Raw genomic sequence first — 16,128 nt, 5'->3', positions numbered from 1 at the left:
TAGCTTTATTTTCCATTGGCATACTTCAGTAGCAGCATTGTGGTCCAGAAAACAAATGATGAATGATGGAAAGCACCCCCAGATCATCACCAATCCTCCACCTGGTTGTGTAATGGTTAGACGGAGACCTTGAGAGGCCTTCAAGCCACAGTGTCTCGCACCCACTGTGAAATATGGTGGAGGATCGGTGATGATCTGGGGGTGCTTCAGCAAGGCTGGAATCGGGCAGATTCATCTTTGTGAAGGACACATTGATCAAGCCACATACAAGTTTATCCTGGAAGAAAACTTGCTTTCTTCTGCTCTGACAATGTTCCCCAGCCCTGAGGACTGGTTTTTCCAGTAGGACAATGCTCCATGCCACACAGCCAGGTCAATCAAGGTGTGGATGGAGGACCACCAGTTCAAGACCCTGTCATGGCCAGCCCAATCTCCAGACCTGAACATTTTCTGCAAATAAATGCTCTAAATAATAATATGTTTATTTGGAATTTGGGAGAAATGTTGTCAGTACTTTATAGAATAAAACAAAAATGTTTATTTTACTCAAGCACATCCCTATAAATAGTAAATTCAGAGAAACTGATAATTTTGTAGTGGTCTCTTAATTTTTTCCAGAGCTGTATATACTTCAATGTTATTTTAGAATAAAATATAACGATAATATAATAATAATTTTGCAACATTCAAATGGAGGCTAAAGAGTAGACATGCACAGAAGAGAAACTTCTTGTTCAAGAACCATTTCTGAGGTTGTACTGAATTATGACACATGACAATTCACCGGTAGTCCATATGTCATTGCATCGTGTAATGGTCTGAGATCATATGCAGCATTCTCATAGACGACACTAATAAAAATATAAATCAAGTGAGCATCTTCAAATGCATGTCTTTGTGTCTAACAGCATTTATTGTCAGTCGTCTTAGGGTGATTTCACATAGAGTTTAAATGAACCAAACCCCTTTCAGTTAAAGTGAACCAGAAAGAAAACCAGCTGCAAATGACCTCAGTGCTTTTGGTGTTCACAATGTACAGTAAGTGGACTTAAGAGGACCCAGTTTCTTTTTTTGGTCCTCTTGGCATTGATGTGATCTCAGACCCTTTGTTGTTCACACCAGTCAATTCAAGTCATTTTAAATGATGGAAAACATTTGAGATTATATGTGTATTTGAAAATATGGTGGTCTGAGTATGGTTTGTTTGTGGGACCTTTTAGGGGGTCTGAGATCATTTGGGTTGTTCACATATAAACATTAAATCGCTCTGAGACCATTTGGAGTGCTCAAATGAACTAGGGGTAAAAAAGCCCTTACAGGTTGCCCTCCACAGTGGCGAGTAGATGAGCAAAATTACCCACCACTGCGCATGAAACACCCACATTTGGTGGGTGGCAGGTGCTAATTTCATATCCTGCCTCCACCCCTATCTGCTTTATGCTCGTCCAACTTGAATTTCACATGCTATCCCCTGAACCATAATCCTCAAATACTACAACAATTTCCTCTTTACCCCACCTAGAATGGGTAGCCATCCTATCTGTGTCTTCTGTCTTGTACTGTGCAGGGGTAACTCTGTCTGACCTGGAAAAAAAAAAGCCCACATCCAGAAGGCTTCTTTAACCGAGCTCAAGTCTGGAGCCCAAATATGTCTGTTGTTGGCACAGTAGGGGAACAAAAGAAGAAACCCCTAAAATAACAGGATTAACAAATCCAGTTTGGTATGATGTTGTCTACACGGCATAAACACATAAAGAATAGCTTGCTAGTCCGTTTCATGAGCCTTTAAGACCCTAAGGCAAGCTAATATCCTTTATTTCATCAAACTTATCACTAAATCGTATTGAGTCTTCTAAGATCCACAAATTAATGAACACACTACTTTACTCCCAGACATCTTGCCAGGCAAAAAGGCTGATTAAACAGATTTTCATTCATGTCAAGCATCCACTTGATTAATCATTTGAAATGCTAGTTAAATGAGCTTACAACAAAACAACTTACTATTGTTACTGACAATAGGAGACGTCAGAGACAAAGATAATAGTTTTCCCCAATTTGTTTGATTTTGATACGGTCCAATTGTTCAAACTTTAAAAACAACCTCAAGGCATCTTTGGTAGATAAACACAATTGGTCTTTGGCAAAGCCCAAAATGGTGAAACACAAACTGTAACAGCTTTGCATTCCAATTTACAGGTATTACTAGTTTACTGATTCAATGCTCAAGCATCACTGTGAAATGAAGGGGACATTTTGGGTAACTATCTTCATAACAGCTGCACTATACAAACAGAGCTGTAGCCAGGGACATTCACGCATTAAATGTGGCACTTGATTTAAAAGCCAAGAAAAACACAATAAGAAAATTCATAAGCAGTAGCTCAGCAGTAACTTTAATACTGCAATGAATGTCACTTCCTGGACTAAAGGACACCCTGAGATGATATGCTGAAATAAACAATCTTGCTGGGCCTGGAATTTTATATGCAAAAGCACAATAACTTGTCTTTGCTGACGGGCAAATCTGACGGGTACATCAGTGGACAACAAAATGACTGAAAGCAGCTTATTCCCCAACACTATTGCGAGTCTGTCAATGTGCTCTGAGTGACCGGATTACTGAGTATCTGTTCAGGCAATGCATAAAAACATATGATTACAGGCATTTAAAACACAGTGTCTGCTTGCTATTTTAAGAACAAGCAGATTCTGCCCAGGCGAGAGACACTTTGTCATGACTGTTTTAATTAGTTACTGTAACTCAAGCTTCAAAATCTAAGACTACCCTGTTGTTTTGCCAAATGGAGAAAACCATGAGACAAACAATCAATTCTCATGAAATAGATGTGCTTCTGGTTCGACTTGGTTCTTAGTATCAAGATCAATACTAACAGTTAAATGTAATCCAAATAAGCATTTGATATTGACATGACAACCGTAGTCTCTGAGGCGGGTTGGCAAATACAGACACTATTTTTAATCTGATGTTGACCTAAGGCTAGGGCTGAGCGATATACAGAATATTTAATATCGCAATGATTTTAATGTGCTTTCATTTGGCCATTAAGTTTTGTAAAGAGTGCATCAGTAAACTAATTTCACAATCCTTCAGGGCTGCAAAATGAATCAAAATAACATCAAAATGGCAAATTGGTCATATGTGATTATAATCCACAAAAAGATGCGATTTAAAGACGGTGTCATGATTCACTGTTGTTTGCCTTGTTTTCCCCTGTCATCTGTTTCACATGGACTACACTTCCCACAATTCCCTGCCCTCATCACTTCCAGCTGTCCATGATTGTTTTCACCTGTCTTCCATTAAGTCTTTACCCATTGTGTATATAATGCCCTGTTGTTTGCCTAGTCTTTGTCAGTTGTTATGTGTTTTGACCAGTGCCCATTGTGTATGTTTTCTCTGTTCCTGTGTTTTCCCATCGTGGATGTTTCTTTGTTCCTGTGTTTATCCCATTATTCTGTACTTTGTTTATTTTATTAAATACTGTTTCACCACACCTAGATCCAGCTCTCGTGACCTCCTTCCAGACGTTACAGAACAACTGACCACAAAATGGATCTAGAGGCTCCTTTCATTCAGCAAACTTACCTGTCCCGGAATTTTCCTGTCTGTTTAGTGTCCTTGCTAAGTACACTGATATTTCTGATTCAACCCTGAAGTTCATGTATAAAATCGGTCTCATTGCTCACCAGTGGAAGGAGTTGCCAGCGACCGGAGATTACACGTGGGAGGAATATGTTACGCTAGTATTAGAGACATTCGCTTCAGCGGATTCTCCTCAATCAATCCCAATCCCGGCTTCTGAGTCAACCACGCATCAGCCTGCTCCACGCCATGTCACAGCTACGCCCGAGTCTGCTCCACGCCATGTCACAGCTACGCCCGAGTCTGCTCCACGCCATGTCACAGCTACGCCTGAGTCTACTCACAGCCCAGCCTTCCACGGCCCCTGTCTCCAAGCCTCCCGTGGCCCTTGTCTCCAAGTTTAATTATCCGCCACTAATATCTGTGCGTAGGGCCACAAAGACCCTTCCCCACAAATTGTCAGTGCCCTTGCCTGCCACGGCCAATGAGCCGACGCCCACGCCTGCCACGGCCAACGAGCTGACGCCAGCCTCGTCCATCCCAGAGCCTGCGTTGCCAGCCTCATCCATCCCAGAGCCTGTGTTGCCAACTTCGGCCTCCCGGAGGAAGGGAAAGGCTTCCGTTTCCAAGTCTCTGCCCATGTTCATGACCACAGAGGTCGTCTCCGAGTCTCTGCCCATGTACACGACCACAGAGGTCTTCTCCGAGACTCTGTCCATGCCCACGACCACAGACGTCATTCCCGAATCTCTGTCTACACCCACGACCACAGAGATCATTCCCAAGTCTCAGTCCATGCCCACGACCCCAGAGGTCATACCCGAGTCTCTGTCTACGCCCACGATGACAGGGGTCGTTCCCGAGTCTCTGTCCATGCCCACGACCACAGAGGTTCGTTCCCGAGTCTCTTTCCATGCCCACGGCGACAGAAGTCGCTCTCGAGACTCTGCTCATGTTCACGACCACTGAGGTCATTTCCCAGTCATCCTGGACTCTTAGCCTCGAGCCTACCATGGCTCTGCCTTCTACGGCTTCACCTTCAAGCTTGCCACGGCTTCGCCCCTCAAGCCTCCTACGGCTCCTCCTACCACGGCTCCAGTCTCTACCCTGTGGTTGCCACCCATGCCTCCTGACCCCGTTTCAGCCCTGTGGCCGCCAACCAGGCCTCCTGATCCAGTCCCTACCCAGAGGTGGTTTCCTTGCCATCCACCTGATATACTCTGGTCTCCTGGGTCTCCTGGCCATCCGCCTGATCTGCTCTGGTCTTCTGGGTCTCCTGGATGTCCACCTGATATACTCTGGTCTTCTGGGTCTCCTGGTCTTCCACCTGATCTGCACTGGTCTTCTGGGTCTCCTGATATACTCTGGTCTCCTTGGTCTCCTGGCCATCCGCCTGATCTGCTCTGGTCTTCTGGGTCTCCTGGCTGTCCACCTGATATACTCTGGTCTTCTGGGTCTCCTGGTCTTCCACCTGATCTGCACTGGTCTTCTGGGTCTCCTGATATACTCTGGTCTCCTTGGTCTCCTGGCCATCCGCCTGATCTGCTCTGGTCTCCTTGGTCTCTTGGCCATCCACCCAATCTGCTCTGGTCTCCTGGCCGTCCGCCTGATCTGCTCTGGTCCCCTTGGTCTCTCGGCCATCCACCCGATCTGCTCTGGTCTCCCTGGTCTCATGGCTGCCCGCCTGATCTGCACTGGTCTCCATGGTCTCTCGGCCATCCACCCAATCTACTCTGGTCTCTCTGGTCTCCCGGCCTTCCACCTGTTCTGCTCTGGTATCCTTGGTCTCCGGCTCCATCTTGGCCCTGCCTCCCTGACCAGCCTTCCTTGGGCTTCGGGAGCTGCCCATTTGGGGGGGGGGGGGTCTGTCATGATTCACTGTTGTTTGCCTTGTGTTTCTCACCTGTCATCTGTTTCACATGGACTACACTTCCCATAATTCCCTGCCCTCATCACTGCCAGCTGTCCATGATTGTTTTCACATTAAGTCTTTACCCATTGTGTATATAATGCCCTGTTGTTTGCTTAGTCTTTGTCAGCTGTTATGTGTTTTGACCTCCTGTGTATGACCAGTGCCCATCATGTATGTTTCCTCTGTTCCTGTGTTTTCCCATAGTGGATGTTTCTTTTGTTCCTGTGTTTACCCTGTTATTCTGTACTTTATTTTATTAAATACTGTTTCGCCGCACCTAGATCCAGCTCTTGTGACTTCCTTCCAGACATTACACGCGGTCTGTGTGTGATTCAGAACAAACCGATGATGCGCTGATATGTGTGCATGCGCATGACGGCACTCTCAGATCAGTTCACATGCATTGTGAAATCAAACTAATGTAGGTTCAAGCCTTCACGCAATTCCAAACTTTAGTAACCGTTACAAGTTATTATACAAATCTTTTGAGCCATTTCAGAGCATATACATAATTATCAAGATATATATATTGAATATCATCAATAGGCTAAAAAATATTGATATATAATTTAAGACATATCGCCCAGCCCTATAAGGCATGACACTTCCAGGGTACCAAGGTATTCTTAAAATGTTAGATGAACATCGAATATCACCCCAGCAGGCCCACCCTACCAGATTTTGCCAGACACTAAGAGATTACAGCATGACCTATTTTGTTTTATTAGGAAAGCTGAATCATTTGACATAGTAGGTCAGATGAGGCATTAAAAATGGCTACATCTTTTCATTGTAAAACAAACATCGCAAATACGCAGCCCCTTTCACATCTGCTCTTCAAGTGTGACCTGATAAAATCATTTTAATAAACCCTATGGGAGGGTGAAGGGGATGAGAGCAATGATTGTCAGTCATGTGCATTGCTGATATAATGCCCTGGTGATCTCGAATGACAAGACAAATCGAGGAGTAAAATGCAAATTGTAATGTACCCCATGATTCAACATCAGAACACAATAAAATGACAAGCGCAAAAAATAGGCACAGCGACCACTTCTGCATGGACTGTAATGAATGGACTGAAACTCCAAAAGATTGCGTGCACATTTATCTTTTTGTCTGTATGCTGCGGCTTGAAGCCACAAACAATACAATACCAGCCGTGAACAAAGAGAAGAGAGCCAACAACTTGTAAGTCATTAAACATCTTCAATGGAAACAAGTTCAGTTCTTGCTGGATGGACCAAACATGTAACCCAGCAGTTTTGGAAATTCCAAATTATGAACAATCCAACTTCCAAGCATTTGACTTTGTAGTGAATTCTTAAAGGAGTTTTTCTGTTTTATCCTCCAGTGTACTGCAAAGGCAAAAACTCATTGGTGCTTATCAGAGAGCACTAAATCCTTATTTGTACAGCTAGAAGATAAACGGTTATGTTTCCCAAGAGACCTTGCTTTATAATAACATACATAGCCACTATCTCAATGGGGACCAGATATATTTTGAAAAATGAGTGCTGTGATTAACTTGATACAGAAGACTTCTGAGTGGGTTAGTAGTTCTTGAAGGTAATGCTAATGGTTGCTTGTGATCTCCATTTAATGAGAACTCGCTCAGCATGAGCTGAAATATGATGTTTGGTAAACTACTCCATTATCAGCTCTCCAGCACAGGATGGAAGTGGGAGTTTGCAGTGGTGCTGTGTTTTAGAATTTGATCCTTCAGATCATCAGACGTCTGCAAAACAGGTTTACGCTTGACTGATTACATGTTCCTAATAATGTTAATTGAAACAGCTCACTGATTTAAGTATATCTGTTTTTTTCCCCTAAAACTGCAATAAAAGTAACTGTTTTCATGTTTGTTTGTTTTTTGTTTTGACAGAGTTAAATCTAAAAAATATCAGATTAACCAACAAATGTTTAATTGGGGTTTATTTATGTTGTAGATTAATTAAATTACTTGAGTTACTTAAGGGATAATGTAGAAACAGCTGGTCATTATCAGCAGATAAGTAGCTTTTATAACCAGGTCTTGTCACTGACGGTGTTTATTTTTCGATAATGACCTGGAAATTGTAAATTTTCTCACTTATGCGGCTTCTTAAAAAAACAAAATGTAAAATATAAAAAATACATGGACATGAAATATAGATTTGAGTTTTGATCATTTTTTTTAGGAAGACATGAATACAACTAAGTAGGAAATATAGATTACCTAGATAAGCGGTCACTTATACAGTGTTGTTATGGACAACGGTCACCACTGAATGCTGCAAGTAACCAATCAGTATCAAGTTTTCCAGAGAGCTGTGTAAATAGCTTTAATATACATTTTATCTGGAGGTTGGATATCTAATAAAATGGTGTTCACTTTTTAAAGTACATTTTGTTTGATAATCATCTCGTATTGGGTGATGTGTGGAGTGGCTGATTGCATGACAACGGTTCTGGAGGAATCTCTCACTCAGCAAGCAGGCATCCCAATTTGGCTGTAAAACAGAGCATCCTTGTTGGACTTTTCACCCAAACAAAGAGCAATTTACAAGAAATTAGGATCAAACAACTTGTGCTGGTCAGCATGTATTTTGCCATCGGGGCCTTCATTGTGTTGCAACAAGGGAATGTCATCACAGAATTTTAATCAAGACACAAATGCCCTTATTTTGTTGAAATAAATACATAATTTAGTCCATAAACCGTGTTCACAAATGATATGAATATGTCTTTGTCAAAGTCAAAGAGGTCAATGATTACATAGTGGTTAAAACTTCTATTGCCAGCATCTTTACTCATCAGTCATTACCACCATGTCTGACAAAAAGAGTCATTAAAATGGTAACAGATAAATTGACATTTGCTAAATAAGAAAGAATTTTCTCTAATCCCAAACATCCGACTGCCAACCCCAGTGTCAATACAGTATTTTGCTTTGCATTTTTTTCTAATCACATGTCTTGCCACGTAGGCTATTAAATTTGCAGACAATTTATAAGTGAGCCATACCATAAAATCAACTGTGGCAAAAGGTTTCTAATAGAAACTCAATGATACCATAAACAAGTATAAAGAAAAATACTACCAATAACACCAGTAATCTGTCTAGCTTCAGCCTGAACTGAAAGAATTAAGAGAGCTCTTGTCTCCCCCTGTGCTCTCATTTTCACAGAGCAAAGCAACCAATCAATAGCAAGGCGGGCACGGCAGACTCCAGCCGTAATCCTCAAAATATTCTTATGTGGATTAGCTTCTCCCCCAGCCATTTTCATTTTCACTCTGTAAGGTAGCAAAGTGGAGCAAAACAAATATACACACTTCAAAGGGGAAGAAATGTCTAATAACAGCAACCTGGTTAAGCTACTGCTTTCTTTTATATTACCTTATAAACATATTATGTGCTGCAGGTCCTAAAGTTGCCCACTAAAGCTAAACAGGGTTGAGCCAGGCCAGTACCTGGATGAGAGACCTCCTGGGGAAAACTAAGGTTGCTGCTGGAAGAGGTATTAGGGAGGCCAGCAGGGGATGCTCACCCTGTGGTCTGTGTGGGTCCTAATGCCCCAGTATAGTGATGGGGACACTATACTGTAAAAAGACACTGTCCTTTGAACGAGATGTTAAACTGAGGTCCTGACTCTCAGTGCTCATTAAAAATCCCAGGGCACTTATCATAAAGAGTAGGGGTGTACCCTGGTGTCCTGGCCAAATTGGCCCTTATCTATCATGGCCTCCTAATAATCCCATCCCTGAATTGGCTACATCACTCTACTCTCCTCTCCATCAATAGTTGTTGTGTGTTGAGCTTACTGTCGTTGCATAATCAAGGTGGATTCTGCACACTGGTGGTGGTTGAGGAGATTCCCCCTATACTATGTAAAGTGCTTTGAGTGCCTAGAAAGGCAGTATATAAATGTAAGGAATTATTATAATTATTATTATTAAAGTTATCTGTTCTTCTATATGCTGTATAATAAAGTGTTTGTCTGATTTGAAAGCATCTTCACTGGCTAATGGAAACTGATGAGTTCCCTGAAATATGAGGCTCTTGTCAATGCAGGGTTATTAGACATAAGGCTCTCCTTGCATTCAAAGAAAATTGTGAGGAAGCACCCCAGAACCATTAAACAATGCCTAAAGCCTCAAAACAATGGGCACTCAGGAGACACCAAGCATTGAAAGAGCCAGAGGGGGTAGAAAGTGCAAATTCATAGACATTATGCACCTGCTTCGATGTTATGTTAAAGAGCCAACCCAGATGCGAATGACTTTCTTCTGCAGAATTTTTTTTTTTAGAATATACTCTGCTCTGTAGGTCCAAACAAGTAAATGGTGACCAGAACTTTGAAGCTCCAAAAAGCATGTCTTCAAAAGTGATATGATAAGTGTGGGTGAGAAACCGATAAATATTCAAGTCCTTTTTTATGATAAATCTCCACTTTTAACCAGCCTCAACCATCAGGTGGTGATATGCACGAAGAATGTAAATCACCAAAAAACAAGAGAAGAATGTGGAAGTGAAAGTGAAAGTGGAGACTGATAGTAAAAAAGAAAAAAAAAAAAGAAAAAAGGCTTTAAATATTAGGCTATATCACTTCTGAACACATGGATTAAACCACCGGAGTCATATGGATTACTTTTATGATACCTTTATATGCTTTTTGGAGCTTCAAAGTTCTGGTCGCTGGTATGCATTCACTTGCATTGAATGGACCTACAGAGCTGAGATTTTTTTCAAAAAAAGCTTTGTTTGTGTTCTGCAGAAGAAAATTATACACATCTGGGATGGCCTGAGGGTGAGTAAATGATGAGAGAATTTTAATCATTTATCATGATACCATACTGGCCTCCCTTTATCATGATCGCTGCGGATGGCTGCCTCGGTGTGGAGTGCTTCTATTGTTTTGTTGTTTTTCTTTGTTTGTCCTGTGTTTAGTAATCTTTTTCCAGTCAGTTTTACCAGAGACGAACTGCTGAACATTCGACAGCATATACCAGTCAATCTTTTCCCGGATTTTGAATATTCGGACGTTTTGTTTGACATTTTAGTCGGAGGCGTGGCTATGTTGTTTAAACGCGCTATGAGACGCAGGTGAGGGAGACGAGCAGGCACGCTGGTCAAGCTCCGACGGCGTGGCTTTCGAACAGCCCTGACGAACATTCATCTAGCGAATCTCCGCTCTCTCCCTAACAAAACGGACGAACTACTTCTCTTCACCCGCACAAACAAGGACTTTTCAACCTCTGCTGCCTTGTGCTTCACAGAAACCTGGCTGAGTGAAGCCATTTCGGACAGCGCGTTACATCTGCCGGGCTTTCAGCTGTTCAGAGCAGATCGCATCCCGGAGATAACAGGGAAAACGAGAGGCAGTGGAACATGCTTTTACATCAATGAAAGTTGGTGTACAGATGTAACAACGTTAAAGAAGATGTGCAGTCCTAATTTGGAAGCGCTCTTTATTAAATGTAAGCCTTTCTACTCACCGCGGGAGTTTTCCTCATTTATTCTGGTGAGTGTGTATATCGCGCCAAACGTGTGTTTGAATGCAGCGCTGCAACAGCTGGTTGATCAAATCACAGACACAGAACAACAATACCCGGACTCAGTTATTATTATTCTTGGGGATTTTAACAAAGCAAACGTCACACATGAACTGCCCAAATAAAAACAGCACATTACATGCCCAACCAGAGACAGAAATATACTGGATCACTGCTACACAACAATAAAGGATGCATATCGCTCTGTTCCAAGAGCAGCTTTGGGACTATCTGATCACTGTCTGGTTCATCTTCATCCAACCTACAGACAGAAATTAAAATCTGCTAAGCCTGTAGTAAGGACTGTAAAGAGATGGGCCAATGAAGCAGTGCTGGAACTACAAACCTGCTTTGACTGCTCTGATTGGAGTGTTTTTGAGGCTGCAGCCACAGACATGGACTAGCTCACAAATACTGTTACATCATATATCAGTTTCTGTGAGGATATGTGCATTCCTACTAGGACTTATTTAACATTTAACAACGACAAACCATGGTTTACAGTGGAACTCAGGCAGCTTCGTCAGGCCAAAAAGGATGCTTACAGAGTTGTGGATAAAGTCTTGTACAATCAGGCCAGGAACACACTGAATAAGGGAATCAGAGTGGCTAAAATAAGATACTCTGAGAAGCTGAAAAACAAGTTTTCAGCTAACAAACCTGCATCAGTGTGGAGTGGCATGAAACAACTTACAAATTACAGGACTCCTACCCCCAACCGTGTGGTGGACCAACAACTGATGACCTGAATGTGTTCTACTGCAGATTTGGAAGGCCCAATCTCACACCCAACACCCACTCTGACCTTCACTTCACACAAACACCAACACCTCCTGCAACCCCCCTCCTCCCACCTCCTGCTACTCAACCTGCACTTAAGATCTGTGATGATGATGTGAGCCGCGTCTTTCGAAAACAAAGGATAAGGAAACACAGGGCCCAGATGACGTTTCACCTGCATGCTTAGATCCTGTGTTAACCAGCTGGCCCTCATCTTCACACAGATCTTCAATAGATCACTGGTGCAGTGTGAAGTCCCATACTGCTTCAAATGATCAATCATCATTCCTGTCCCATAGAAACCAAAAATCACAGGACTTAATGACTACAGACCTGTCGCCCCGACATCTGTGGTCATGAAATCATTTGAGAGACTGGTGTTGGCCCACCTGAAGGACATCACTGGACCCTTTCTAGATCCCCTTCAATTTGCTTATCGAGCAAACAGGTATGTGGATGATGCAGTCAACATGGGATTGCATCATATCCTGCAACATCTGGCTAGACCAGGGACATATGCAAGGATCCTTTTTGTGGACTTCAGTTCAGCTTTCAACACCATCATCCCAGCTATTCTCCAGACTAAATTACTCCAACTCTCTGTGCCCACATCTACCTGTCAGTGGATTACCAGCTTTTTGACAGACAGGCAGCAGCTTGTGAGACAGGGGAAATTCACTTCCAGCACCTGTACAATCAGCACTGGTGCCCCCCAGGGATGTGTGCTCTCCCCACTACTCTTCTCCCTCTACACCAACGACTGCATCACCAAGGACCCCTCTGTCAAGCTCCTGAAGTTTGCAGACGACACCACTGTCATCGGCCTCATCCGAGATGACGATGAGTCTGCATACAGAAGGGAGGTTAAACAGCTGGCTGTCTGGTGCAGTCAAAACAACCTTGAGCTGAACACTCAATACGGTGGAAATGATTGTGGACTTTAGGAGGAACCCCCAACACTGTCCCCCCTCACCATTCTAAACAGCACTGTGGCAGCAGTGGAGTCATTCAGGTTTCTGGGCACTACCATCTCACAGGACCTGAAGTGGGAGACCCACATTGACTCCTTTGCGAAAAAGGCCCAGCAGAGCTTGTACTTCAGTACAAGGAAGTTCAACCTGCCACAGGCACTGCTGATACAGTTCTACTCAGCGGTCATTGAGTCTGTCCTCTGCACTTCAATAACTGTCTGGTTTGGTTCAGCTACGAAATCCGACATCAGAAGACTACAAAAGGACAGTTCGGACTGCTGAGAGGATTATTGGTTGCCCCCCCCCCCCCCAGAGTGAGGAAAAAGGCTGGAAAAATCACTCTGGACCCCACTCACCCTGCCCACTACCTTTTGAACTGTTGCCTTCTGGCCGACGCTTAAGAGCTCTGAGCACCAGAACTGTCAGGCACAGGAACAGTTTTTTTCCCCCAGGCTATCCATCTCATGAACAGTTAAAACTGCCCCTTTGAGCAATAATTAATGTGCAATACACAGCTTAGTCTTTTTATATTATCCAACACATCCTACCTCTTCTGCCATTACATTCCCTTGCACTGTACATAACCGATTTGTATTTAGATTTGCACTACGTATATGTGTGTGTGTGTGTGTGTGTGTATGTATATATATATATATGTGTATATATGTATGTATGTGTATATATATATATATATATATATATATATATATATATATATATATTTTTTTTTTTTTTTTTTTTTTTTTTTTAATTCAATTTTAATTATTTTTTTAAAGTCTTGTTGTTGTTTTTGTATTGTTGTGTACTGGAAGCTCCTGTCACCAAGACAAATTCCTTGTATGTGTAAGCATACTTGGCAATAAAGCTCATTCTGATTCTGATTCTGATTAATATTGGCTGGTAGGTAAATTCTTCTCTGTGTTATTATACATGGTTTTGTTCAAGTGAGGATGGACTGACCATAACAACTGTATTACACAGCACATCAGGTAAAACAGGCATGTACTACAAGTTCTATTGAAAAGGTGGAAGTGGTGGCAGATAAAATTAAATATATTATTGTGATGCTGCTGCTACAACTACAGTATATTATAATCATGACAACAAAGATATATTTTCAATGACATCAAATAAAATCGTGTTAAGCTTGAAACTTCGACCGGTTTATCCATGCTGTATCTCCGAACACTATCGCTGCCACTGCGCACCGCAACGCACTTCCTTGTTTTGACTCGACGTGTTGTTTCCAATCACTGCTTATCTCTCCTTTTACCTCTAAAAGTGAATAAATCTTTGTTAATGCGTAACTGCAATTTCCTTGAAGCGTAGATATCCGGGTGAGATATAGCCAGCCATCCGTCTACACTGCATACGAGCAACGCGACGATATTCAAACTCTCCCATAATAATAGACGCAACGCGAAACAACGAGAACGCACCCGTTATAACTGCAAGCGCTCGATGGATGTATTGCACTAACGGCGCATCCGAGCACATTTGAAGATGAACATTTCCACAAGACTTTCACAGGCAAATACAAAGCGCCTCGTGACACACAACACTATGCTAAACATACGAGTTCAGACTATAAATACGTCACTAACTTTACCGAGTAAAAAATAAATAATAATAATAATAATAATAATAATAATAACTTGTTGACTCGGTTTAAAGATGACGACTGCTGCTGGCAAGAGGAATCGATGTAAAAGGAAAATGAACAGCCACTTGGAGAACGACGGAGGAAATGTTGCTTTGTCACTCTTGTACAAACGGTTTTATGGTTGATTCTCTCCCAACAGCCACACAAGCAGCGAAAGTGTTCCCAGTAAATTAATAATAGGATTAAAAAAAGAAGCATATAATTTGTTTATTTTTGAACGAAACTGCAACCACTGCTTATTGTGACCTAGAGTTATACTGTATACAATGGCATTACTGGATGTGTATTTTAAATATCCAGAAGTGAGAATTGCACAGAAAAACAAATGCTGCCAAACTGTTTTAGAGAGACCGGAATGCGCTCCACTGACACATAGCGAAACCAAAACGCATGAGGCTTATTCCATGGTCATATATATCTCAACACATCGGCGTTAAAGCCTATTTCCAAACTTTGTTTAGGGAGCTCATTCACGGCTTATGTGAGCTGTAAAAATCCCGAGCTTTGGATGCTCATTCATTGGCGTTAAAGGTCTGCGTTTTATTACAAATTAAAGAGCACCTTTTAAAGATCCACATTTGCTTTAATAACCACACATATATAGTGCAAAGAGTGGGCAAAAGAAGCATTACTTCAGATGCAAACCCATAACAATAATCCATTCAAACATGAGCAGTTGTTTCAGAACAGTGATGCTCAGCGTTGCGTTAAATAAAAAGGTCAGGTTGTGTGTGTGTGTGTGTGTGTGTGTGTGTGTGTGTGTGTGTGTGTGTTCGCAGTGTTCCTCTCTCCATAAGGCTGCCAATATGATGAAAGCATCTGAGTTACATCTTTAGTGTAGTTGATTTGAGGATCAAACAAATGCTAGTTTGTATAAAATGGCAGTGGAGAGATAGATCTCGCGCTACTGCGTGACTCCTGACTCACTTCTTTCCCGCATGCACGCGCGGAGAGACCCGCAGCCAAAGCAATTGGAAAACATCTGCAGACTTTGTCGCGTCAAAGTTAACAGAGAGGAGCTGAAGAAATGCCGCATGCAGCTCGAACCTTTGAGTGGCAAAACACACGTAGCTAACTTTGAAACCATCAGTCCTCTGAACTAAACACTTTCAATCCAAACACCACCAAATCGCCGCTCGCGGCGAACGTCCGTCGCGCTGTCCCAACCATCTTTTCCCGTATAAATGGATTTATGAGCCCAAATACACAATTCCTACCTGTACGGATAGCTGCCGAAATGGTGAATAAGAGGAGGAGAGTAGCGAGAGATCCGTAGCTTGTGTTCGCCATGTTATACACCTGCTTCATTCTGTAGCTCGCGAGTGAGTTGTGCTTCACCTAGAGCAACTGGCGCTGCGCGTGTAATGAGATGCGGAGAAAGGGCGGGCACAAATAACCATTCAGAAATCACGTCAACACACTTAATCCAAACCTTACATTTGCAGCGAGTGAATCTCGTAACCTTATAAAATGTAGAGTAATTTTTGTGTGCTAATAAACAAATACCGCGAATTGTTTGTTTCTGGGGACAAAAAAAAAAAAAAAAAAAAACACCCTGTTGATCATTCAGCATCAGCAGAAAGAGGTCCCCTATAAAAATGAACCCTAGTAACTATAGTTTCCAAAATTCTATAATTCTATAACTGTAAAATTATTACAG

The 16,128-nt window shown here is 42.2% G+C and overlaps 1 protein-coding gene across 6 annotated transcripts in view; it reads right to left on the bottom strand.

Moving 5' to 3' along the window:
• The window catches only part of LOC127430622 (cell adhesion molecule 1-like), a 486,388-nt gene extending 470,567 nt beyond the window's left edge, over positions 1 to 15,821 (bottom strand). For 5 of the 6 annotated variants that reach the window (XM_051680513.1, XM_051680515.1, XM_051680516.1 and 2 more), the window contains exon 1: positions 15,686 to 15,820. In XM_051680513.1, the coding sequence (XP_051536473.1) occupies positions 15,686 to 15,776 (91 nt within the window). In that variant the 5' untranslated portion in view covers positions 15,777 to 15,820. Of the gene's footprint in view, positions 1 to 15,685 lie in introns of all 6 variants that reach the window. The other variant, XM_051680514.1, reaches the window with a different exon arrangement.
• Between the last annotated feature and the right edge of the window lie 307 nt (positions 15,822 to 16,128).

The sequence above is a fragment of the Myxocyprinus asiaticus genome, chromosome 40 (assembly GCF_019703515.2).
Source record: "Myxocyprinus asiaticus isolate MX2 ecotype Aquarium Trade chromosome 40, UBuf_Myxa_2, whole genome shotgun sequence".
NCBI classification, from domain to species: Eukaryota; Metazoa; Chordata; class Actinopteri; order Cypriniformes; family Catostomidae; genus Myxocyprinus; species Myxocyprinus asiaticus.
The sequence above is the reverse complement of the archived record's forward strand: the minus strand, read 5'-3'. Positions and strand labels throughout refer to the sequence as shown.